This window comes from Lontra canadensis, unplaced genomic scaffold, assembly GCF_010015895.1.
Source record: "Lontra canadensis isolate GAN:19392208 unplaced genomic scaffold, GSC_riverotter_1.0 scaffold79, whole genome shotgun sequence".
Classification (NCBI taxonomy): Eukaryota; Metazoa; Chordata; class Mammalia; order Carnivora; family Mustelidae; genus Lontra; species Lontra canadensis.
Window position 1 is genome coordinate 7704193 of NW_022631073.1, and position 25499 is coordinate 7729691.

Below are 25499 nucleotides of genomic sequence, written 5' to 3' on the forward strand. Positions count from 1 at the left end.
TAGACAAAGCACGGATGAGGTGTCTCTGTCATCGGGAAAGGGGCAACCTGGCAAGGACATCCCAAGGACTAGGCTCTAGGAAGGGCTTTGCTCAAGGAAGCACTGAGGAAATCACAGCGGCCCCAGAGCGAGGCAGGGAGAAAGGTGTCTTTATCAGGAAGTGGGGAGAATGGGGCCAGTTGTTCAGATAACAAAGGAGAACAGCTGCGGTTGTCATAAACCCACATTTTGCCAGAAAGTGACCTGGTGCATGACATTTGGGCAGTTATGTCTTGTTTGAGAACAGCTGCCATCTGGGTTTCCAGCACTGTTTGGCATATGTGCTTTTGGCATTAGCCAAGGGGTTCCATTAGGCAAAAGCATTGATTCAGTTGGGTCTGGGTCTTTGGATGAATTGCTTTGGCCTGAATCACTCATGGTTCACTTTGCTCATATAGACACACTTTTTGGAACTTAAAAACGTAAAACTATACCGGTTTAACTTAGTAACACCTAGTGCTTATAACCTGTGGAAGAGTGTATCGGTTAGCTTCTATCACGTACCAAGCCCCCCCCCAGCACCGCCAAGCCACCATGTTCTTCCCATGGTGACAGCAGAGGTGCAGAGGGTGAGTGGGTACATGTGATGAGTCTCAAGGCCTGGGCTTAGGACTAGCACGTTGTCACTTCTGCCTCATTCCGTTGGCTGAAGCCAGTCTCCACACTCAAGCTAAGGGGCGGAGACTTGAATTCCACAGTCTCGTTGAAGGGGTTGCACATTCACTGAAGGCAGGCAGACTACAGGGCAGGTTGATAAAGGAACAAATAATGCAATCTACCATAAAGCAGTAATCAACTGCTCCTCACCAGATAATTCTTGTGGTCGAGGACTATGTCTATATAAAAAGAGCCAACATTAACAAAAAAGATTTTATTTGAGATAGAGCGAAAATGAGTGAAAGAGAGCGCATGAGCCGGTGGTGGGGGTAGGGTAGAGGGAGAGGGAGAAGCAGCTTCTCCACTGAGCAGAGAGTCCAATGTGGGGCTTGATCCCAGGACCCTGGGATCATGACCTGAGCTGAAGGCAGATGCTTGACCATCTGAGCCACCCAGGCGCCCCCAAAAGAGCTAAGATTTATTGAGCACTTACTATGGGCCACTCTTCTAAGCACTTTATATGAATTGATCCCGTAATGCTCGCAGCAGTGCTCCGGTGTAGGTCCTGCAAGCGTTCCCCGTTTACATGCAGGGAAACGGGACGGGAGGCATAGGACGATTTGCTCAATATCAAAGCCGCATCTCCCGCCTCCGGCACCCAGGCTCCAGTTTTGTGTGTGATCTGTTACTGTCAGGGATTTCTTTTGAGAATCCAGAGGCCCAGATCACTTCGGGGACTTGCCTAAAGTCTCCAGGTGGACGCCGCTTTGGTGTCCTGGCCCACAGATCTGCTGACTGGCTTCCTTCCCCTGGGCTATAGCCAGGGAGGATCATTGAGGCTCGTTGTTTTATTCTGGTGATTGACTGCATTGTGATCAAAAGCATCAAACTCCAGCTATAAGGCTGGAACGGGTTATCTGTTGTTTGTACAGGACTCTCCAGGCTTGCTGTTTCTCACTCTCGGGGACAATCTTCTATCTTTGAGTTAAATATGAGACATGTTGCTTCTTATACTTGTTGATGAATGTTCCTTGAAGAAATGTATTTCCATATGCGTAGCCCAAAGAGAAACGTCAGCAGTTAGACATGCTAATCAGAAGAGAGCCTTGTGTTTTAGTAAAGGTCACTTAAGACCCATCAAATTTTTTTTTTCCCTTAAAACATTCAAGTAAAATAATGTAATTAGCTATTTTTTTCCTTTCTCCTCCCCGAGGGCAGATGTAAATGGTCTACCTAAATGAAGCTATTTATTTAAATCCATCCAGATTTCTTTTGAAGTTTTGTACATCTTTCTTCTGCTGTATCAGCTCATAGCTACAATAATTTAATAAGTTTTTCCTAGGGTGAAATTGGATGCCCTTTATCGATCTTACACCGAGGGGGCATTCAATTACTTACTCTAAAGTGGTATTTCTGGGTCTCTCAATTACAATTTTGTTATAAATGGCTTGCTAATGATGCTTGGGGTGCAGAGGTTAATAGGGGGCATCCTAGCCAGGGCTGGGTAATTGAACGCTTTCTATTTTGGGACCAGTCATCTGATCTCGCACAGGGGTCCGGGTTCCCACACTTGCTGTCTGCCTCTGTCAGGCACAGCGCTGAGCCGGGGCTGGGAAGCGAGCTCACTGAAATGTACACCTGAGTACTTTGGTTTAGTACCCGCATGGGTGTGCCAGGGGTCCTGACTCACCTGAGTCGACAGGCACCAAAGTGGGAACATTCCAGATAGGTAAAGCGCAAGGGATGTGTGCTGCTTGTTTTTTTTAAGGGAGAACTACCTGAGTGTTCGGTTCCCGCGGCACTGTTCTCAGGGTGGTTTGCGGCGTTTGGGAAAGGCCAGTTCAGGAGTATAACAGCAATCCCTTTTCCCTTCAACAGTCACATTAATTCGATTTTTCTTCACTGGATTATGTTGGTTAATAGTTATACGTCTTGTAAAGGTCCTTTTGAGAGAATACGTGGCGTGCCTGCTTTTTTGCGCTTGGACAAACGTCAGCCCGGGATCCTACCTTCCAGACCCTACAGGATCTGGCTTCTGGTTCCTAGCCCCCATCTGTCCCAAAGCCCAGGGTTCCATCCTCCTGGGGGTCCCCCTGGGGTTTACTCCCCAGCTTCTGTCCTTCACAGGGTCTTTACTTCTCCTGAGCCCCGCGTGGCTGGCTTCCTTCTCATCGTTCAGATATTACCTGCCCCCTCCCAACTACTGTTCTCTGGACATCCTGCTGCCGGACCCCTTTTCCTGTTGGGATGCAAGTCTCACCTGGGGATGGAGGTCAGTGTACAGAGCAGCTCCTGACTACAAGAATGATCTGGGCCTAGTGCTGCATTAGAGAAGGCCTGTCGTCACGGTTTCCTTGTACTCTCCCTTTGTGTTTCCTTCACAACCTTCATCGGTGCCTGACATTGTCATGGTCATTGGCTCTTGCCCCGTAGCCCCTAACTCCTGGCAACATATAAGCTCCAGGTGGGGAAAAGCCCCTCTGCCCTGGTTTCTTCTGTACAACTCCCATCCATCCAGCCAGGGCTTGGTCTGGAAGCCTCAAAACCCCAGGCCCTGCACTGACAAGGGCCACAGCCGTGTGTGGGATATGGTCATAGGACTTATTTTTAATCGATATCGTCAAGGGGTGTTTTCATACTAGATACTGGTCATATGTTTCAGTAAAACTTGTAGGGTAATTATATATTATTTTCCCATGACAACAAACTCCAACTCTCCAGACACCAGCTGACTGTTTAGTTTAGTTTAGTTCTGATAGTAACTACCCAGAGCTTGCATAGACCCCACAAGTTAAGGGTTCAGACCCCCAGGATTACTCCACTTCAGATGCCGGTTACAAGCCTCCGGGTCCGAAGGCTACCCAGCTTCTGTCTGATCCAGCTGCCAATTCCAAGGTTCCCACAAGGCCCTCCTTAGGTCTGATAATTCTTTAGACCCATGCTGAGAACTCAGGAAAGTGCCTTATTTACTATTATCAGTTTGTTATAAAGGATACAACTGTGGAAGAGCCAGAGGGAAGACATGCCTGGCGCAAGACCTGGGGGGAGGGGCAAGGAGCCACTCTCCCGGCACCTCCACGAATTCACCAGCTAGAAAGCTCTCTGAATCCTGTCCTTTTGGGGGTTTTTATAGAGGTTCTGTTACATAGGCATGATTAATAAATCATTGGCCTTGACAATTCCCTCACTGGCCTCCCTGGAGGTTGGGGAAGTGGGGCTCTAAGTTCCAACCTTCTGACTGTCTAATGGAGGCTTGGGCTTTCTGGCCACGAGCCCCATCCTGAAGCTATGGGGTGGGGGGGCTTTCCCACAAGAGTCATCTCATTAGCATAAATTCAGCTGTGGTTGAATGGGGCTTGTTATGAATAACAACAAGATGCTCCTCTCACTCCTTCACTGAGGAAATTCCAAGGGTTTTAGAAGCTATTTGCTGGGAACTGGGGACAAAGACCACATGTTTATTTTGTATTCTGTTCCCCTCTGTCTTCCGTTGACTTTGGGTCTCCATGACCCAAACGCACCTCCAGCGCTACCTGCCCCAGGCTTGTCCCTCAGAAGGGATCTGCCCAACAGAAGAACAAACAAGTGAATGAGTTGTCACCCCAGGTCTCAGCTCCCTGTTCTGTGTTAAGAAGTGAGACCGGAGTAGGTCTGGCTGGAGGGTGCAGCCTGCCCAGGGGTACGAATGTTTGGGCTCACCACATCCCAGAGTCTCCCTGTTGAGCCTGTCAGCTTCCCCAATGACCCAGTTAGTTGGCTTGTAAGAAGAAATCTTTGTTTTTGTTTAGGAATATTTTGCCCATTCTGTTGGGTCCAGATTTTGTACATTCTTGTCTTGGAGCTTCAAAGACTCTGTTTTTTTTTCTTTTTAAAAAAAATCTAATTAGACTTTCTGCAACCAGAGGCACAGAAGGGTGTGAACACACTCCCCACTGAGATCCTGGTTGGAGCCTCCTTCTAGCCCCGCTTGGCCTTGTCTTCAACATGTAAAAAAAATGTTTTCTTGGCTTAGCGATAGGATTTCCAAGTAGGGGATCTTGCCCTTTTGTTTCTTTGGTTTGGAAGAATTGTTTGTACCAAGTGATGGGTCAGAGGTGGTTGAGCGAGTGGGAGGCAGGGATTTGAGCCTTGAGGTTCCTGTCACGTCCCTCCAACTTCTCTCAGAGATGAGCGGGCGGCAGAGCCCCGGGTGTTGGCCTGGTTCCAGAATAGTTTGCTCCCGCACACCCCTGCTCCTCTGCTCTTCCCAGAACTGCCTTGACCCCAATCTCGGCCTCCCTTAACTAGCATTTCTCAAGCTGGTTCCTTGTGACATTAGTGAGAATTCCATGGCCAATTATGTTTTGGAAATTTTGCATCTTCTAGTCTTGTCCTGTGGACTCCCAGGGCTCATTAGCATATTCAAGGCCCCCAAAAGTCCTGTTGTAAAGGAGTCTAATTGTGTTCAGCTTAACTTTTCCTTGAGTCATTTAAGCACAGAACACATATCAACAAGATGCAGAACACTGAGAGGGAGATGTTTTAGGAAGCGCTACTTGGCTTTTTCTTGGTCAGCATATTTTGATAAAGCAGGGGCTTTTCTGTCCAAGAGAAGGGAAGGTTCCTGCTGGTGAGTCCTCATTGTTCAGCCTTCCAACCAATACGAGCAGGCTTTAATGCAGAGTTGGTTAATCCTACCTTCTCTGGGGACCAGTAGGATCGTTTGAGGGTTGTGTGTGTGTGCCAAGTTGGAGGTGAGTCTACGGCCTTTGGGTAACTCTCAAGCCCTAAGGAAAAATAATGGGATAGGATCTCCCATCTTTGATTCCACTTTGGACATCCTTGGCATTCACTGACAATTAAAAAACATAATTTTAATGGTCACTGATGATGCTGTTATGAATGTTGCCTACCTTTTAGGGGATGCAAATAACTATGGGCAGGCATTAAGCAAACTCTTTATGTGTGTTAGCTAATTTAATACTGGCTTCAAGCTTGTAAGTGAGGTACTCTTGCCCTGATTTTACTGGGGAGGGAGGCAAAGCTCAGAGACGTTATATGGCCCCCTGGAGGTCCCACAGCTAGTTAGTAGTGGTCTGCCATTATTGGAAATGAAGTCTCCTTTTTTTGCTGTTTTTACAGCATCTACAAAGAAGTGTCATCGTTTGGGCAACAATACATTTTCTAACCACAGAATTCTGTTAATGGATTTTTAAGAATCATGTTTTCCCCAGGATGATGAAAGTGAAAAATGATTTCAGGGTCTGAGTGTTATGTTACTCAGGGGAATACAGCACATTGGTTTAATTGCTTAATAACTTAAAGTCAAATGGTTTTTTTTTTTTTTAATATGATGCACTCTACTGAAGGAGAGAATCATTTCAGTGTTTCTAAATTTTCATTAACTTTTGCCTCCTAAACCGATAATAAAAGTTAGTTCTTGGTAACAGACTATGGGTGCTATTGGGAGAGAGGAAACATATTTTCTCTGCATACTCCTCTCCTCACTGGGCTGCTTCTTGGATATTTTGTGGATTTAAAAGCATGGATACTTAAGTTCATCTCTCAACTTAAAGTCACTGACCGTGCACGCATCTGGGAACGACTACGAAGTCTTGAGATTCGGAGATCGGTACTTAAGCTGTGGTGTGGCTGGGCATTAGAGGATCTAGGGGATGTGCAAAAAATAAGGTGTTTGATGGGGAGCTCCAAAAGCTCTCCTTTTATCCCACGTGATTTTCTGTGACTTGCTCGTGACCCAGCAGAGTGACTGAAACCTAGGAGTGGAAAAGAGAGCTTCTCTCCTAGGAAAGTGATCCCAGGGTTATGGCTATCATCACATCATGTAATAAAACCTCTTTTCTTTGTTGTTCAGGTAATCTGACATTTTAAAGATTTTGCTCCACCCTGAGGAGGAAACATTTTAAAGGAGTGTGGGATGTAGAAGAAGAAATCTTCACGGGGCTCTCCAAGGATGGCATGCCGACCCGTGCCTCACTGAGACCATGAGCCCTTCCGATCTCCTGAGTGTCTCTATGTCCTCCAGCGAGAAATCTTACACTTCATTTTGTGCCATGGGAAAAACCTGAAGGACAGGCAGACTTGCTCCCACACTTGGGGACTTTTCCAAGCTTGCAGGGCTGCTTACAGAACATGACAGTAGGAGAGCACGTCTTTCTGTTGTCTTTCAGAGTTGAACCAAAGAAGGCCCTTACCCTTTCTCCAGGGCGTTGGTGCCTGCTCATTTTTATATTCTATTTGTGTCTGTTGCTTGTGCCTTAAGACCATCTTATCTAATCAAAAGACATCCTTAAAGTTTTTCCAGCACTACTTGCACGCATCCGGGCTCCCCAGGGGCTCGCCCATGGCTCTGGGGGCCAGCCGTCCAAGGGCATTACCATGAGGCACTGTATTAATTGCTGCATCCAGTTGTTGCCCAACAACGAGCACAAACAGCAGGTTGGCTGCGGAGGGGGCCCCCTTCACGGTCACCCGGAGTGCCCCGCCTGCAAAGGAGAGAACAAAATTGTGCTCCGTGTAGACGGTAAGCAGATGAACTTGCTTGCTGTCCTCGAGGTGAGGGCCGAGGGGAATGAGAGCTGGGGCAGGTTTCTGCGCTTCAAGAAGGGGAAGCGATGCAGCCTCGTGTTTGGATTGATGATCATGACCTTGGTGATGGCATCTTACATCCTTTCTGGAGCCCACCAAGAGCTTCTGATCTCCTCGCCTTTCCATTACGGAGCCTTCCCCAGCAATCCCAGCTTGATGGATGGCGAGAACCCGAGTGACACGAAAGAACATCACCACCAGCCCTCTGTAAATAATATTTCATATGTGAAAGACTACCCAAGCATTAAATTAATTATTAACAGCATCACCGCCAGGATCGAGTTCACGACCAGGCAGCTCCCAGACAGAGAAGATCTCAAGAAGCAGGAATTGCACGTGAGTAGCCTTGTGCTAATCTGGATTGATTGAGGGATGGATTGATTTTTAAAAATAGATGCTTCCTTTTGCTGTCACCATCTTTGGGAAACACAGTGAAGAAAAATGACCAAAAAATTTCTGAGGTGTGCAATGAGGATAGTTTGACAGCCTCACAGTTGCGCGGGCACTGGGAGAGGGCTGTGTGTTCACGATGTTTACACCAAGGAGGAAATTCGAGGTACTGGATGCGACGCTAGATACACCCAAGGGCCACCCCTTCTCAGAATTCCATTGCAGGGACTTGACTCGCTGCCATGGTGGTTCAGCTTGTTTCTGTAGATCACTATCATCCTATTTCTATTGTGCCCCAATTAGCATTTTTGTCTCTAATGGTCATTTAAATACACAACTAGTGAAGAGATTCCAACTGTGACATTTAATTAGATTGTGGTGCGTGTAGGCTGCATTTTGAGGAAGCTTTTATCTTGTCTCTCCAGATTTTAGTTTTATTTTGGGCTAAGGAAAAACACGGCCTCGGCCATGCACCACCTTTTGCTTTATTTCAGTGTTTCGTCCTTGTCAAATAATACGTCACATGTGAACACCGTAGCGGGGATCAGGGCATGACCGCGGCGTGGTGAGAACATGTTTTTGCTAACTTCCCGCCTTCGTCTGTCTCTCCCTCTTTTTCTCTTTCGTTGCAGATGTTTTCAGTAATCCCCAATAAATTTCTTCCAAATAGCAAGAGCCCCTGTTGGTACGAGGAGTTCACGGGCCGCAACACCACCGACCCGTACCTGACCAACTCCTACGTGCTCTACTCCAAGCGCTTCCGCTCCACCTTCGACGCCCTGCGCAAGGCCTTCTGGGGCCACCTGTCGCACGCCAGCGGGAAGCACTTCCGCCTCCGCTGCCTGCCGCGTTTCTACATCATCGGGCAGCCCAAGTGCGGCACCACTGACCTCTACGACCGCCTCCGGCTGCACCCGGAAGTCAAGTTCTCCGCCATCAAGGAGCCGCACTGGTGGACCCGGAAGCGCTTTGGTAAGCGCGACGGGCGGGGCCTGCGTGTGGGCGGGGTGAGCCTTCCTGGCCCCGCCTCCTGCCTCGGTCCTCAGTTTTTCAGCTTTGCTTCGCCCATGTCGGTAGGCGGGGCCAGGCAGGATGCTCAGGGCCGCCAGGGAGGCAGGGCCGGAGATGAGGAAACACCCCGAGAGGCAGAGAGCCGGCAGTTGGCTAGTTCCGGGCTCCTCGCACAAATACCCACGGGGCTGGATGCAACTCCCAGCCATCCAGAGAGCATTTACTGAGTGCCAACTGTGCAGGGCAAGGGGAAGGGTGCAGAATGCTGGCTGTTCTTGCCCTGAAGAGCTTTGGTACCTCCGCCAGTGGTGAGTGGTAAGTGCCAGATGCCAGGTGGGCGTTTTCCTGGGGCTCTCCCCACCCCAGCTCTGCTGTGTTGTCCCCAGGGCTCCCCACCCCAGAGGGACACTGCAGGAAGAAAGGTTGCCACACGGGGTGAGTTTCAAGCTTCTGGCTGGCTCCTTTGAGAGCTGTGAGTCTTTGGGCCTCATTTTTTGTCCGACCTGCTCTGTCCCTCTGCTTTAAGCTCAGAAGGAAAATCACATGGACATGATTCTGGGTGACCGTGGACATGGCCCCCACCTAGCCTGAGCCACCCCACAGCCCTCGGGTCACTGTTTCCTCTTCTTAACCTTTTCCCTTCTGCCAGGAGACGTTCGGTCACTTTGACAAATGCCAAAGCTGGGGCGGGACTCGAGGGCATGTTTCATGTAAAGGACTGGTTGCTTAGAAGGGAATTTTAAAAGTTTTCCTTCGTAGAGCCTAAGTTGAGACCAAGTCCTGCTTGTCTCCTGACAAATTGACTTAATCAATTTGATGTTTTGATGTTCTTCCTGGAGTGAACGAACAGAAGGGTAAATGTGTCTTTTGTGGTTTGGCAGAGGCAGCCGCGGGAGCCTTGGCGTCATGTAGCGTGCTCTCCCTGCACAGGTCACCATTTGCCCTGATGAGAACCAGCCTCCTACTGGCTGGGACGAGGGAAGCGCAGGGGCGTGGTTGTCGGATCCTTTACTCAGAGTCTCCTTGAACCTCTTGCTCTTGTGCCCATGGGACATTTTCTCTCCACTTTCCGCTAACCTTGGTAGCTGTGGTTTGGGGGCAGTGTGTTGCTAATAGAGTTGCACATGAAATTGGCCCACTTTTAAGCCAAGGGGCAAATTTCAGCTGCATTGACCAATGGCAGAATAACTAGTGGGTTCAACCACGTGTCCCAGGATTCCGGGATGATTACCCTTGTTTGGATGGACAGACAAGCTGCTTGATCAAACAGGCCAGAGATAGAAGCTCAGATAAAAACTCTCTTTTCTGGGAAACTTGGAGGGCTAGTCAGTTAAGCATCTGCCTTCGACTCAGGTCATGATCCTAGGGTCCTAGGATCGAGCCCCGAATCAGGCTCCCCACTCAGCAAGGGAGGCTTCTTCTTCCTCTGCCCCTCCCCTGCTCATTCTCTCTCTCTCTCTCTCTCAAATAAATAAAATCTTAAAAAAAATAATAACCCTCCCATCCCTGTTTGATACACTGTGTGCATTGCTGTTCAGTCACACCCCCCACCCCCCGAGTGCACCTGTCAGCCAGCCCCAAGCCTGGCCCTCCAAATAGATGCACTGATTGTTCTCTAACAGGTGTGCCATCCTGGAAGCTGCCACTTGCAGCTGAATGGTGGTCCCCACCCCTTGAGTGAGCAGGTGAGAGGACGGCCAGTTTGCAAATATTCTCACTGCCAGCCCCTTCTGGCAGCTCACATGGGTAGAGCCTCGGCTGTACAACTGGGCCCCTGGGGCCTTGACATCCCTCTCAGCCCCTCCCCAGGAGGCCACCCCCCAGCAGTGGCCACTTCGTCCTCAGTAACTCCTGCTTCTTGGTTCTCGTAGGGATTGTCCGCCTGAGAGATGGGCTTCGGGACCGCTACCCCGTGGAAGATTACCTGGACCTCTTTGACCTGGCCGCACACCAGATTCATCAAGGCCTGCAGGCCGGCTCTGCGAAGGAGGAGAGCAGGATGACTAGGATCCTTATCGGTACGGCTTCTGGGAGGGGGGGCCCAGAGGGGCCGCTCCGGCCTGGGGCCAGCTGTGCGTTGTGATTTCTTGGAGAATCTGATGCAGATTGCATTGAATTTCCTAATGAGGGTCAGCTTCCCCCAATGACTCCTTCATCTCTGGGCGCTTTTCAAAGGGAACCATCTAATACCTTCTCAGTGGGCCTTTAAAATGCCACAGAGCTGTGTACCCTGAGCAATGTCAGATATCATGAAATTGGGAGACCAGATGCTGGGAGAGGGGGCCCACTCCCACTGGGCGCCCTCTGCTCTGGGGTTGGCCCAGCTTTTGCTCTGGCCCAGGGGACAGTTGCAGGATTCCTGCCCACTTCCTAACCTGGCCATCGCTCTTAACACTATGTACGTTTGCATTACTGACATAGTTTCTATAAAGCAGAAATGTTTAGTGGACTTTTTTAGTTCTGTGGAGGCTCCCTTGTACCTGAAATGGTTTTTTCTAAAAATTGACATTTTTTTAAATTCAAGTTAAGCACACATGGCTTGGTTTCTTTTTATGATGTACTGATCTAAGTTTGGATGGAGGATCATAAGCACAGTTAACCAAGGAGTCATTGATTTACTGATGTGGCTTTTGGAATCCTTGGCCCCAGGACCCTGGGAAGACAGAGGCCATCTCTCCAGAAACAGATATAGCCCTAATGCATTGTTGGTGACTAATTGCTGTTGAAAAAGCCGAGCCGTTGTCAGGTTAATGCCTTTAGACATTCACAATGAGGTGGCTTGATTAATAATCTTTTTTTTTTTTTTTTTAGTTCACAAGAACGTTTTATAAAAAACCTACCTATTTGTCTTGGATTCAGCTTAGGAGAAGACATTTACCCACTTAGACCTTCTAAAAGAGTGAAGTCTGGCCACATATGTTCCTTAAATTTGTTACCTGAGGCAGTGATCTGCTTTTTAATTTTCCTAAATCTATTATATTTTGATTCTCCAAATTCAATGACTCTGTTAGCAACCAAGAGGAATTGTAATCAACCATCTGAAAGATGGCTCTTTGCTTTTGACTCTTCCTGTCCTAGGAGAGAGGCTTACATGCCTAAGTCCTGATTTATTTATTGTTTTGTTTTTTTAAGGCAAAGAAGTGAAGTTGTGAGAGCCGGATGAGGTCCCATACCACTCCGGCCCTGGTGTGAATTGGCTACTAGTTACTTTCTTGCACCCTTGGGTCCACACACCCCAGATCACAAGTCTAATTAATAGTTGACTGTTACATTCATATATTTGCGTCAAGTGACTCCCACACCATATGCCTCTGGGAGAATCTTGTGTTCTTAGGAAAGAGCTAAAAATACACATCTTAGGGCTAGGAAATTGAGCCCAAGATAATGAATGAAAAAGGAAAGCCTTAGTTTGGTTTTCTAATTTTACTTATTTCTAGATTTAAAAAGGAAAATTAGAGAAAAAATTTGCCACTCTGATATTTACCTAAAGCAGGGTTTGGGAAGTTTTATGTAGAGGAGAGGCGTGGGGAGAGCTGGCAGCTAGCCCCGCCCATGCCACCAGCCAGCTCTGGGCCATGTGACGAGAGTTGTCTACGTGTTCCTGAGTTCAGCCTGCACATCTGTGCAATGGGCTGGTTGGACCAGCTCCATTCTGGCTCCTCCCGGGCCTAGAATGTGATTCACCTCTGCTTCCGCTTCCTCTGATGAGATCTTTGGGAGAGCAGAAGGACCTTTCTTCTTCTCAGCTCAGGGGTCAGAGAGAGCCTTTCCTCAGTGGTCTGGGCTAAAGGCTGGCTGACAAAGGATTCGAGGGGCCGGGTTCTTGGGGGTGGGGCTCTAGACACACTGAAAGTTCCCTGCCTCTGCTCTCATGGTGCCCCGCTCTGCCCGTCCATGTGCTCGCCTGGGGAGATGGTTGTGTACGGAGTTGCCGCTTCCCTCTAGACTGTAAGGTTGGAGAGGAGAGGGGATTGTCTGTCTTAGTTCCCTCCTATCCCTAGTGCCACGCACAGTGCCAGGCACCTAGTAGACACCAGATGAATGCTTTCTGGATGAATGGATGTGAAATGAACAGAGGATGAGTGGATAGATGGACGGACTGATGGATGGACTGGTGGATGGACAGATGTTTCTAGGGTTGTAGAAGTAGTCCATTTATGATATCTGACAGAATTTTGTCAGTTTCGTTTCAGATACTTCTCTTGTTCTAATATTCTTGTATTCACTGTGAGTAGAATTTTCAAAGGACTTCTGATTGACTTGTCTCTTCTGTATCTTAAGGTATTATCTTTCAAAAAAGAGAAGAAAGGAAAGACCAGGACAGAAATGCTCACCTCGATGGGATTGCACGTCCAACAGAATAGACAGGGCCCGGCCAACTCCCTGCTTTATTGTGATGCACTCATCACTGATCAAAGACACTAGTCTTTTGGCTCAGATTTTCCCTGAATAAGTGACTTTGAGATGTATCAAATGTCCATGTAAAATGTTGGGAAATTGAATTTGTATGTAATTGATCGATTTGCCTTTCTTTCTAAACCTCTGATGAGTCTTCTGAAAAAAAAAAAAAAGTCAGGGAATTGGTTCAAGAATCTGAGTGAGAGATGTTGAAATGTGTGGATCTTGGTCGCGTGACCACCCTCGACTGCGTATCACATTTCATCCTTCATTCATACAGACCACCATGAGAAAGTGCTGGACCCATTCCCTGTCCACTCAGTCAGCGTGGACTGAGCGCCAGCTGTGTGCAGGGCGATGGGGCGTGTGGGCATGTAGGACACAGCACCTCCAGACGGAGGTCCCATGAGCCTTCCTGCAAAATCTTCCTCTTGCTTGATCTCAGAGCATGCCCGGGGCCAACTGTGCATTATGATCTCTTGGAGAATTTGATGCAGATTGCATTGAATTTCCTAACGAGGGTCAACTTCCCCAATGACTCCTTCATCCCTGGTGCTTTTCAAAGGGAACCATCTAGTACCTTCTCAGTGGGCCTTTAAAATGCCACAGAGCTGTGTACCGAGAGCAATGTCAAATATCATGAAATTGGGAGGCCAGATGCTGGGAGAGGGTTGTTTTACTTTTTTTTTTTAACATCTCCTGGAGAGGAACTGGGAGGAAACAGGTAAACAGGTGCTCACTGTTGCCCACATCACCTGGATTTCCAGACAGAGAGCTCTGGGTGGGAGCAGGGGAGGTCCCTGGGGCAGAGAGGCCTTGCCAGCTACCTCTTCCCGAAGTCCCATGTGCTCATAGTGGAGCCTGGTTTTGTCCCTCGCACAGGCTGCCCCGTGGGAGCCCCTCACGCAGCGCTGCTCATTCTCGGGGTTCTCTGCTTCCAGGGGAGGCCAGCGCTTCCACCATGTGGGACAACAACGCCTGGACCTTCTTCTACGACAACAGCACGGATGGGGAGCCACCCTTCCTGACCCAGGACTTCATCCACGCCTTTCAGCCCGACGCCAAGCTGATCGTCATGCTCAGGGACCCTGTAGAGAGGTGAGCACTTTGGGTTTCTTGTATTTGGGGCGAACAGGCAGTTTTGAAGGACAGCCTGCCTTCTCATCATGAACAAGATCTTCCTTCCTTTTTTTTTTTTTTTTTTTTTTTTTTTAAATAAACAAGCTTAACTTGCAATGTTACTGCTATTTCCTATGTAAATGTTATTGTTGGTGTGATCTCCACTGGCTCTAAACAAATTGAGGATCGTTTTCTTAGACCTTCTGACCGTGGTCTGTGCGCCTTCAGCCTTTGGCCGGTTTGACCTGGGGACGTTGGACCCTCCCTGGGGACTGTCAGGGCATGTGAAACCCCCTTGGAGTTAGGGACGTCAGGGTTTGCTGAGGGGTTTGGTTCCTACTATTCCTCATGTCCCGACATGGGCGAGGCCTTTAACCCTGTCAGTTCTGAGTGTTCCGTCTCTAGCTTTCCTGGGAAGACCGAAAGGAGGAGAGATGAAGGGCAGGGCTGCTTTGCCATAAGAAAGGCACAGCTCGTGTGAGACTGGACAGCGTGGGGGTGGCCAGGCCGGCACTGGCAAAGCTTGAGCCATAATGAAGCCGGTGGGGATGGCGGAAGATGGGGGCTTCTGGGGCCTGAAATCACTTAGCGGGACGGTCTGTGTCGTACAGTCCCATCAGAGAGGGGGGCCCTCAGGCCACTCCAGGACCCTCAAGTGGGAGTCCCCACCCAAGATGAGCAGTCCAGCTCTGTTACAGCACTCCTCCTGCTTTGAAATCAAGTCTGTCTTTTGGGAGCATCTTGCTGGATCCCTTTCTTCCCTGTAGAGCCGCATAGACCCAAGGGTCACTCTCCCCAAGTGGGAGAGGCCGCTGGGTATCGAAGCAGATCCGGCCCTCTGTGTCTCCCTTTTCTACCTACCTCTTGTTAGGGGGTGAATTGTGCCCTTCCCAAGGATGCGTTGAAGTTCTAGCCCCACCCCTCATATGGGTGTGTGTGATCTTGTTTGAAAACAGGGTCTATGCAGATGGACTCAGGTCAAGATGAGGTCCTACCGGATTAGGGTGGCCCCAAAGCCAGGGGTTGGTGTCCTTTTGAGAAGAGGACATTTGGATGTAGGGAGAGAGTCATGTGATGACAGGTACAGGATTGGAGGGACATGTCTGCAGGCCAGGGAACGCCTAGGGTTGCCAGCTGGCACTGGGAGCTGGAGACAGGCCTGGAACAGACCCTCCTGCAGAACCCCCAGGAGGAAGCCCCCACTGCCGACACCTGGATTTCAGACTTGCATTTTTCAGAAGTGCTAGAGACTAAATTCCTGCAGTTACAGACCACAAGATTGTGATAGTGGCCCCAGGAACCTAAGGGACCCTGAATACCTTCCTTGGATGGGTGTGCATTTCCTTCCGCACATCCTTGCCAATGGCGACAATGAGATATGTTGTGGGAATCTGAGGAAGTACTGGAAAGCTACAGAGGAGAACTGTTATAAAAAGCACCTATAGGGCGCCTGGGTGGCTCAGTGGGTTAAAGCCTCTGCCTTCAGCTCAGGTCATGGTCCCAGGGTCCTGGGTTCGAGGCCCGCATTGGGCTCTCTGCTCAGCAGGGAACCTGCTTCCTTTTCTGTCTCTGCCTGCCTCTCTGCCTACTTGTGATCTCGCTCTCTGTCAGGTAAAGAAATAAAATCTTTAAAAAAAAAAAAAAAAGCACCTATAGTCTCCCATCTGATAGCTGTTATTTATATTGGGTATGTTTTCTTCCAGACTGCTTACCTGTGCAGCTAAGTGCAGTGTGTGTGTGTGTGTGTGTGTGTGTGTTTGTGTGAGTGTATGACACACGGTAGTAAGCACATACAGTCTCACATGTCACTTCATTTGTTTCATGCCGTTGCCCCCAGAAGGACGGGTCTTCACGTCCCCTCCCTGCTTGTTCTCCCTGAATTTCCTTCTCTGTCCCTTCAGTAGAGCTCTCAAAATGGCCCTTGCGGCTGTGAATGTGATCTGGTCAGAGGGGAGCTGGATTCTCAGCCCCATTTCCGTCCCAGCAGCGCTCTTGGTGCTACACCGCAAGACACATCTATGGGCCCCAGATGGTTCTGCTCCCGTTCTGTCCCTTTCTCAGCCTCAGGGATCCATCTGGTCCGGTGCTGAGGTAGCCGCCGCCCTCAGCACAGCTCGCCTCATCGTACCTGCTCGTTCCAGCACTTTGGAGGCAGGAGTTTGGCCCTTCTGCTCTCGGGGTGGGTCGGTCCCCTCAGGCTAAGAACAGTTGACACAAACCAGTGGTGCTCTCGTGTAGACGTGATTATGTAACTGTCAGCCTTGAAAGGAAAGGCTCAGTGACTAAGTGACCCCTCGCCGCCCACTGAGGTGTTTTCACAGCTGCTCTGCCTCCCTCCCCCAGACAGCCCCCAGCTGCAGTTCACAAGGTTGGAACATTCTCTCAAGAGTGTGCTTTCTGCTCACTGAATGTCTTCCTGTCACATCTCCCTGGTTCCTCGTTCTGAGGAAGGTCACTCTGCGCCTCAACCTCAGGGGGCCCAGAGAGTGAAAACTGTGACATTTTGTCACTCCCTGGGCGTAGACCAGTGGGAAGCGGTGTCTGGGCTTTCTTGGTGTGTGTCAGTCCTGTTCTAGGCTGCGGGCATGGGGAGCTCACGGCTGGTTGCAAGACAGGAATGGCTGTGGTTGTTATGGTCTGTGGAACCAGTGGGAAGAAGAGGGAACGTGGCTCAGAAGAGGGAACGAGCTTCAGGTAGGGAAAAGGAGGTAAAGCCAGGCTGGGTTTTGAAGGATGAGTAAGAGTTTGCCAAGTCAACAAAGAAGGAACGTGGTTGAGAGGAGGAAGCATTCTGAGCAGGGAGATCAGTGAGGACAAAGGTAAAGACCACGGGCTCTCTTGTCGGAGAGTGGAGTCAACTTCCCTACACGTGTCCCTCTCTTTCTGCAGTCCCGATTCTACCTCTGAGAACACAACCGCCATAGGCGAGCCTTTGAATGGGGAGGGCCATGGTGCCGCCCAGGTTCAGACAGTGAGCCAGAGGCATGACCTACCCAACTTGCCTCTCAGACCCAGCCCAAAGCCTGCCTTCCTTTAGAAGGCTCAAGGGCCACAAGATGTCACCAAGTAGTCACCCCTTTGTTTGCTTGCTTGCTTTCTGGGTCAAATACTCCATTTATTATAGAACCCGAAAGTGAAGATTTCTTGCCTTTCTCATCCTTAGTGGAGATAGTTCATCTATTCAGACATTTTTTTGAGCCCTGGCCACACACTGGGCATGGTGCTGGGTGCCGTGCACGCACGTATCCATGAAGGCCCACCCAGGGCTTACCCTCTGGGAACAGGTACTTCTACATAGAAGTGAGGTCCTCCCTCTCTCACAGTGGACGTGGTGCCGAGGAGGGGGTGGTGGGATGTCGTGGTGGCAGTTGCCTCTGGAGGCTGAGCCGGTTGTTAGGGTGCCTGCTACGTTAGCCATCAACTGCTATGTAGCAAATCGCCCCAAAACTTAGCAGCTTAAAACACTACACACTCAGGATTGCACCATTTCTGTGGGTCAGAATCTGGCACAGTTACCGTGTCCTCTCCTTCAGGATCTCTCCCAGGCCTGCAGTCAGGGCTTCTGCACGGTGGGGTCTCATCCAAAGGCTTGACTGGGGAAGGCTCTGCTTCCACGCTCCCACGCTGTCAAGCTCACTGGCCAAATTCAGTTCCTCAATGGCTGTTGGAAGGAGGGCCTCCATTCTTTGCCAGCCGTTGGCTAGAGGCTGCCCTCAGTGCCTTGCTTCTGGGCCTTGCCAGCATAGCTGCTTGCTTCTTCAGAGCCAGCCAGGGAGAGAAACAGCGGGCAGGTCGGAAGTCACAACTTTGTGTCATCTCACCACTGGAGTGTCAGCCTATGACCTTGACCATATTCGGTTGATTTGAAGCACGTCATGAGGGCCAGGCCACACTCAAGGGGAGGAGATGGCGGGGTGTGCATGCCAAGGAGCAGGGATGGTTGCCTACTACACCTGCTCCCCATTTCTCTGTCTGATTGTCCGGGAGCCTAGGCCCCAGGGGTGTGACTGGGAGCAGAGAGGCGAGTGCATCACCATGTCGAGGCAGAACCTGCACATGCACAGTTGGCGGGGGGCGGGGGGCGTTCATGCACACAATGTCTGTGTGGGTTACTGACAGCAACAGCTGTTCCATTGCTTTTTAAACATTGATTTAAAAAAGTATGCAGCATAGGAATTTATTATAGAACTGTTTTGTTTTGAAAAAACTGTTTCTGTTTTGAAACCCGTGACTCATGGTCTATCTTAAATGTCTGGCTTATTAGCCATCCCAGCCGGAAAGGATGATAGATGCTCAATGTTTAGGTTTTTTGAAGAAACAAACACTTGGAACCCCTGTTCCCATTGGTCTAACTGGATTACAGGCCATCAGCCCACTTGGGTCGTTGCATGACCTCACTCTTCTGCAGGGGAAGGTTGCTTTCTGCCAGTGGGATGAGGCTAAACTGTTCTTTCCATCTACAAGTTGGCAGGGGTGGGGGTGGAGTTTGTTTCTAGTTTCAGATTCATATTTAACCTTTTTTCTAGAATTGATCCAACGTAGGGGGTTATTAAAGTGTTGGGATTACACACAGAATCAAATCAATCACTTTTAAGTTTCCAGAGAGAGATGTAAATGGTACGTTTGCTGTTCCCCCTTCTGGAGGAGACCAGAGGAAGAGTGGAAGGCCGGTTCTCATGGCCAGAAGGGCCAGCCAAGTTTCACACTGCAAGTTTCTCTACGTAAGAGAGAATGACAGCTTAAAAAGTGAAACATTTCTAGGCCAAATTGGCCTAGTTAATTAAAAAGCAGAATTTTTCTTCCTTTAATTCGACTCTAAAGTGGGAAAGACTGTTCTTTTCAACACATCTCCCAGGAGCTTCCCGTCTCTTCGTCTGTGAGTGGTTGACAGAGTTGGCCTCGTAATTCAGAGGCCACCGTCATTCACCGGGACAAATGGCTGGAAGGTGATGACACAGTTCATTCAGGGGACACTTGGAGTGGGGTCACACGCCATCTGTTAAGGATTTTACTGTGTCTGTATTTTGGGTTTAAGTCTGCATCGTCTTACTGCCGGGGAGGGCAGTGACCAGCGCAGGATGCTGGGTGCTGCTCACGTTTTATGATGATGGTCAAATCGGGAATGAGAACCGAGCTCAGTTAAGAACGAGAACTTGATTTTGACCTGGGCACCTTGAACCTTGACTCCTGGGGCATTGTTTTCTTCATCTGCTTGTAGAAACTGACTTTTTAGCAATCTACTGGACTGGGTCAGTAAATAATCTATGATGGTGCACGAGGAAAGGAGGGAGTGAAGCACTTAATACAGAGTATCCGTTTGCATGCACTTGGTCATTCGGACAAAGTAACGAGCAATGCTAAGCCTTTGGACAGGAATCCTGGTTTCATGGATTTTACTCCATCTGCAAAGTGGGTGGTAGGACGTATGGGTAATAAGTGGCAAACCAGGGTCACCTTGATAGAATCATAGCCTTGGGGGACCAGATGGTCCCAGCTCTGCCACTGACCTTGGGGCAGCTACTTGACCTCTCTGTGTCTCATTTCCTTCTTGGTGAAATGGGGGGAAATCGTCCTGCTCTTAGGGTTGTAAGAGTCAACTTAATATACGTAATGTATTTAAGCAGGCTGGAAATGCAAAGCATTGTGTAATTGGTAGCTATTACGACTAGGTCACAGTGGAGTAAATACTAACAGTGATGCGAGCGAGTGCACATCTGCTCACTATACACAGTTATTGGATACCTTTGAAGGGCTGGCAGTGAGCTGACCACTGGAGGGCAAAATCCTTGTCTGGCCTCCTGGAGCCCGTGTCTAATGGAAGGGGTGGGGACAGCCCTCATTAAGTGACCTTGGCATTAACTCCAGGCTGCCTCTGTGCTAAGCCCTGTTCAGGTATTGCCTCATTTGCACTTGGCAAGCCGGTGTGTGGGCAGTGGGCCTCAGTCGCCTACCCGCGGTCACCTGGTTAGTAGTGACCAGGCTGGGGTTGAGCCCCTGTCGGTTTGACTGAGGACTCGAGCTGTCTTCCCTATCAGAGGCTGGTCCTTGGGACGCAGAGGTGGAGACAGCTGTGTGTGTAGGAGGTTTATGGGGCCCGTCGTGGGACAAGCGGGGGCGGGGGAGGGTGCCGACAGCGTGAAGGGGTGGGCCATGACGCAGTCGCACAGAGGTCTCCCTGATGCCATCAGGAGCCATGTGGCTGGGACCGCCCTTCCGAGATGGCACCGCCGAGGCCTGTCCCGTCCAGCGGTCACTGTTTACCATCTGTCCTGGGGAGGCCTGCGCGGAGCAGGTCTTTCCCGTGGATGGCAGATACCGCATGGGACGGGACCGTGAGCCACCAGCAGGATGACTCCCCACTTCAACAAGGCTCTGTGAGCCATAAGGACCCCTGTCTCCTGGGTGGCTAAGTGTGGACTCCACACTGACGAGAGCAGGATACCGATCCCAGGGCGACACGGAGCTCAGATGATAGGAAGCCGCGCCCACCTAGGCTTCTGAGTCGCTGTAGACCTCTTACCCGCGGCAGGAATTTCTCTCGTAGTTCAGCCTGTGCTGAAAATCTTCTCCAAACAGCTCAACGTCTCTGCGTCCCTGGAAGCACTGATGTCGTGCTGTGGACACTCCCTGCAGCGGGAGAGGGGAGCTGGCACGCCAGCGTCCCGTGACGGGCTCTCTAGCATGTGTTTGCGCCAGGATTAGAGGGCTGGCTTTTCCCTAGCAGGGGTGGATCAGTTAGTGACCTTTTTTTTTTTTTTTAAGATTTTATTTATTCATTTGACAGAGAGAGAGATAGCGAGAGAGAGTGAGTGCAAACGGGGAGGGGCAGGTAGAGGGAGAGGGAAAAACAAGATTGACATAGGGGTCCATCCCAGGACCCTGGGATCATGAACTGAGCCGAAGGCAGATGCTTAATCAACTGAGCCACCCAGGCACCCAACATCCATGATCTTAAAGGGAAATTCGGAGAACTCTGGGCAAGGGCTGGAGTTGTGGTGGGGTGGAAGCCACTGAGTGTAGAGGTCGTGAGGCCGCGGATCGATTCCACACCCTGCCTCCCTCCCTCCGGCTCCTGCTCTCGCCTTTGTCTTTGAGACCCCGGAGGATGAGGGACCAGCGGCCGTCTGCAGGAGACTAGAGTGTCTCTCAGTGGCCTGTTCCCTGGAAATTTGAGGCATTTTGCGTCTCAGAAGCTGTCTGGGTGTCATTGGCATGTCTTTAATGAGCCCTAAAAGTGGTGTGAGGTCACGCTCATAGGGCTGAACTGGGAGCCACCCCAGGGCAGGGGAGTCAGCCTCTGCCATCGGAGCGGGAAGGGTGAGCCGGCCAGGACTGGCCAGGACAGTGTGGGGGAGGCTGCTCAGTCCACTCCCGGACCGCCAGGTCACTTCGGGAACCTCGTATTTGTGAGGTTGGCAAGTTAAAGCTGTTTGGGGAGGCGTGGCCGTGGCTGTGCTCCGTGGTGGGGTCCCCCAGCCTGGGATCCAGGCCTGTCTTGGCCGCTGCTTTAACCAGGGGTAGCCCAGTGATCCTGGGCGCTTCCTTTTCTTCCCTGCCAGAGACACCTGCTGTCAGGATCACCAGGAAACTGTGTGAAAGTGCTTTGTGAACCATGCCGGGCTCATAGACCAAGGGGATTTCTGATCTCATCTCTGAGAGGTTCTACGCTTGGTTCCATGAACGTTGACCAAGGACCCATGACTGGATGCTCTAGAAGAAACAAAGGTGAACCCAGAACCCTACTCCTGCTCAAGGGGAAGGGATGACCCAGCCCCAACATGAGCCCCATGGGCTGGAGGTGCTGCGCCCACGTGGACACGTTAGGCCCAGGCCTGGATGTTCTTCTCTGGCAGAAAATAAGCCTCAGCAATGTCACCCATGTGTACGGCTTCGGGTGACTCTTGACTTCTTCTCCAAGGGAGCCGGCCTGGTCAGTCCTGCTTGATTGTTCCTCGTGATAGGAAAGTCACAGCTTATGATTCAGTGAGACAGAAGGGCCTCCTTCCCAGCCACGTTAAATGGCCTTTATTTCCCTGTAGGAAAAACATACGTAATCATTATTGATGGCACCATATCAAAGGTCAGGAACTTATTGATGTGAATGTGGATGACGGCAAATGGAGAATGATGAAGGGACACTCTGGGTTTCATTTTTGTAATCACCCTTCAGGTGGCTGCAGAAAGGTGGAGATGTCCCCGGGGTCAGGGGCTGAAGCGGAGGCCGAGAGTGTGCCCTCGTTTTGGGGGCTCCTGGCTGAGGAACTAGGGCCGTTCCCTTGTGTGTCATTGAGAAGCCGGCTGGCGGGGGCTCTGGGTGCACAGCGACGTCTGGGCCAGGACAGCCTGCGCTGAGCCCCGCCCCCCAGGAGCCGTCAGCTGCTGCCCACCGCCCCCCACCTCGGGGTCTGCCCCCAGTCGTTTCTCACAGCCCAGCTCTCCCAGATGTCTGGTGCATGGAGCAGTAGCTGGGAGGGATGACACCGCGTGGGCTCTCGAGACGCAGTTGATGCAGTCGAAACTTCCCTGTGCCTTGTGGGCCTGGGATCGCCGTGACCTCTCCTGTGAGCCTCCCTGGGCAGTGGCAGGTTAAAACCGACAGCGACTTTCTGGGGGTGGTGCGGGTCTTCTGGAATTGGCTGGTGGGGCTTGTGCAGCTGTGTGTGTCTGCTAAAAACGACTGAATTGTTGGTGTGTGGATTACTTCTCCATTTTAAAATGGTACGAACAAAACCACGACAAGAGGAGAACAAACCAGCCTCCCTGAACTAGAGATATTGGAGCTGGAACCTGCCTGGGTCTCCTGGTCGCAGGGAGGCCGACCGACAAGCACGTCGTCATTGAAGAGCCAAAACCCTTAAAATCCAATGAGCTGTTGCTGCAGCCAAGGACTGTCCGCTTATGCAGGTGCCCAGAGGTCACTCCGGGAGCTCTGATATTCTAGCAAATACCTGAACACTTGTTTGTTGCTGCTGTCATTTTCCGGATGCCCAGTGTGGTGCTCCATAACCACGTCGGCTTTCCCAGGGCAGCGAAGCTCATCGTGTTGATCCCAAGCATTTGTTTGTTTGCGGCTCTGTGACGCGTCGTGATTGCTTTTCTGTTTGCTGCCACTTATTAACTGCTTCTCAGCATTCCGAATCCCCATGTACTTCTGACATTCAGAACGTCAAAATAAAACCCCAAACCCTCTGGCTCCGGTGGCTCGCACCCTGCTCTCATCAGCTATTGGTTTGGCTCCGTCGTCCCTAAACTCTGAGGCCAGGGCCCGGGGCTGCGTAACCTTGCAAGGCTCCCTGGTCTCTCCCAAAGCCAGTCTTCTCCTCTGGAGACAGGGTGAGGACACTCAGCTTGTGTCCGGGGGCGGGGGAGGGTGCGGTGCAGGTCGTGAACACAGGACGAGGATGTGCACGTAGTGCCCAGTGCAGGGCCTGGTAAGGGACAGCCAGACCAGTGATGGAAGCCATGAGGACGGAGGCAGCTGAAGGCCACAGCTGTCGTGCGAGCCTGGCCCACGAGACCAGTCCACGGAGTAGGGGCTGCCCCCGTTGTTGTGGCGCTCGGTCCCCCCACCTCTGCTCACATAGGTTTGGAGTGACACCCTGTCAGTGTCGTTGAAGAGAATGACTGCTGGCCTTGGTGTCACCATCTCGATCTTACATGGTGGGGCCTTCAGTGGTGGCCCCGATGGCCTCTCATCTGTCCCCCTGAGAGAGACGTGGTCCCTTCCAGAGGCACCAGGTTGAGGGAGCCCCCACCCCCCGCACACACATTCTCCCCTACTCCCCCTCGCAGCGGTGCTGGCTCCCAGGACCCCCATACTGCCCAGGCAGGAGCTCTGCGCACCTCCACGAGGGCCAGCTCCCTTAGTGGGGGCTGAACCCCACGCCTAGCAGCCTTTTCAAATAAGCCTAGCACAGAAGGCGTGGAATGTATTTGGACTTACACTGGGAATTGTTCTTGGAAACAGTCCTGGCCAAATGTAATACCCATCTGTTTGGGATGGTTGAGGAGGAAGAAAACAAGGCGGTTCAGCAAAAGGGGGCTTGGCAGCCCCCAAGCCGCGGGGGGCTGGCTGGGCGGCAGGGTCAGCCGGCTCGCACGCAGCCCCGCCAGCCTTGACTGCCCCTGGGCTGGGGCCACTCACTTCACGCCGGACTGTCCCAGCTGGAGACTTTTTCCCTTGCCTCAAACCAGTTCCCGAACCTTCTACCCACTGGTCAGGCAGTCCTTCAGGAGCAGCGTTCAGGTCTGCTTCCAGCCCCAGACAGCCTTGTAGCCCTTGAAATCTATTCTTCCTTCTGAGTCTTGCTTCTTCGGATGGAACAGCTCCCCCCACCCCCAATTTGATACCTAGCACTGAAGCAGGCAAGCATCCTTTGGGGTCCCGACCTGCTAGGAGGAGCAGAGTGAAACTCTCCCTCATTCTCCGTGCCATACCTTGGTTAATGCATCCTGAGATTTGCATAAGTATCCGGGCAGCTCTGTGGTGATTCATTAGGAGCTTAGGTCAGCTTACACCTGCTGTGTGTTTTCCCCACTGGCTTCTCCCCCTACGTTATCGTTCTATAGTTGACTTGAAAGACCAGAATGTGGATGTTTAGATTTATCTCTTGTTACCTGACTGTGCCTGCTCCAGCTTTTGGATCCTTTTTCTTGATATATTTGCTGCCCTTTTCAGCATTTTTCTTAATGGCTTTAAACTATCCAAGTGGCTTTCAGTCATCCTTGGTCACTACCTGGTCCTTTCTCCCCCAAGAGTAGCTACAAGGAAATCATTGCTTTCAGTATTGCTTCTGTTCTTGTGAAGCATGAGTCTCATTCCTCAGGGGTATAAACAGAGCTCCCCTGAGAGTGAGAGCTCGTGCTTTTCCTCTGCCTTCCTTCTTGCATCTCTGTGGGAAAGTGACCTGTGCCCCCATCCACCTGCACGCTCAGAACTCTGCCAGGGTCTCAGGGCAGGAGAGGGGTGCTGGCAGAAATGAACCCTCCGTCTTCCTGGCAATGGGAGGTTATGACCTGCATGCATTGCCTGGGGCTATTGCAACAAATTCCCATAAAGCTGGTGGCTTCAAGCAACCCAGGGCTAGCTGTCTAAAGGCCAGGTGTCAGCTGGGTAGTGTCCTTTTGGGGCTTCTGTGGAAGGGACTGTCCCAGGCCTGTGTCCAGCTGCTGCTGGTGGCTCACAGCCCTGGGTGGTCCCCAGCTTGTGGTATCACACCATCCTCTCCCTCCATCTTCATGTGGCCTTCTCCCAGGTATCTCTTTCTCCTTTGTCAGGACACTAGTCACTGGGTTTATAACACACCCTGTATCCACGATGGTCTAATCTCAGGATCTTCAACATAATCTTGTTTGCA

At 50.8% G+C, this 25499-nt stretch overlaps 1 protein-coding gene across 1 annotated transcript in view; it reads left to right on the top strand.

Annotated features, from left to right (window-relative positions):
* CHST15 (carbohydrate sulfotransferase 15) overlaps nucleotides 1-25499 on the top strand; it is a 73067-nt gene that overhangs the window by 34187 nt on the left and 13381 nt on the right. The window contains exons 2-5 of the mRNA XM_032882128.1: nucleotides 6491-7560; nucleotides 8247-8586; nucleotides 10497-10643; nucleotides 13965-14121. Of these exons, the coding sequence (XP_032738019.1) occupies nucleotides 7015-7560; nucleotides 8247-8586; nucleotides 10497-10643; nucleotides 13965-14121 (1190 nt within the window). The 5' untranslated portion in view covers nucleotides 6491-7014. The remainder of the gene's footprint in view (nucleotides 1-6490; nucleotides 7561-8246; nucleotides 8587-10496; nucleotides 10644-13964; nucleotides 14122-25499) is intronic.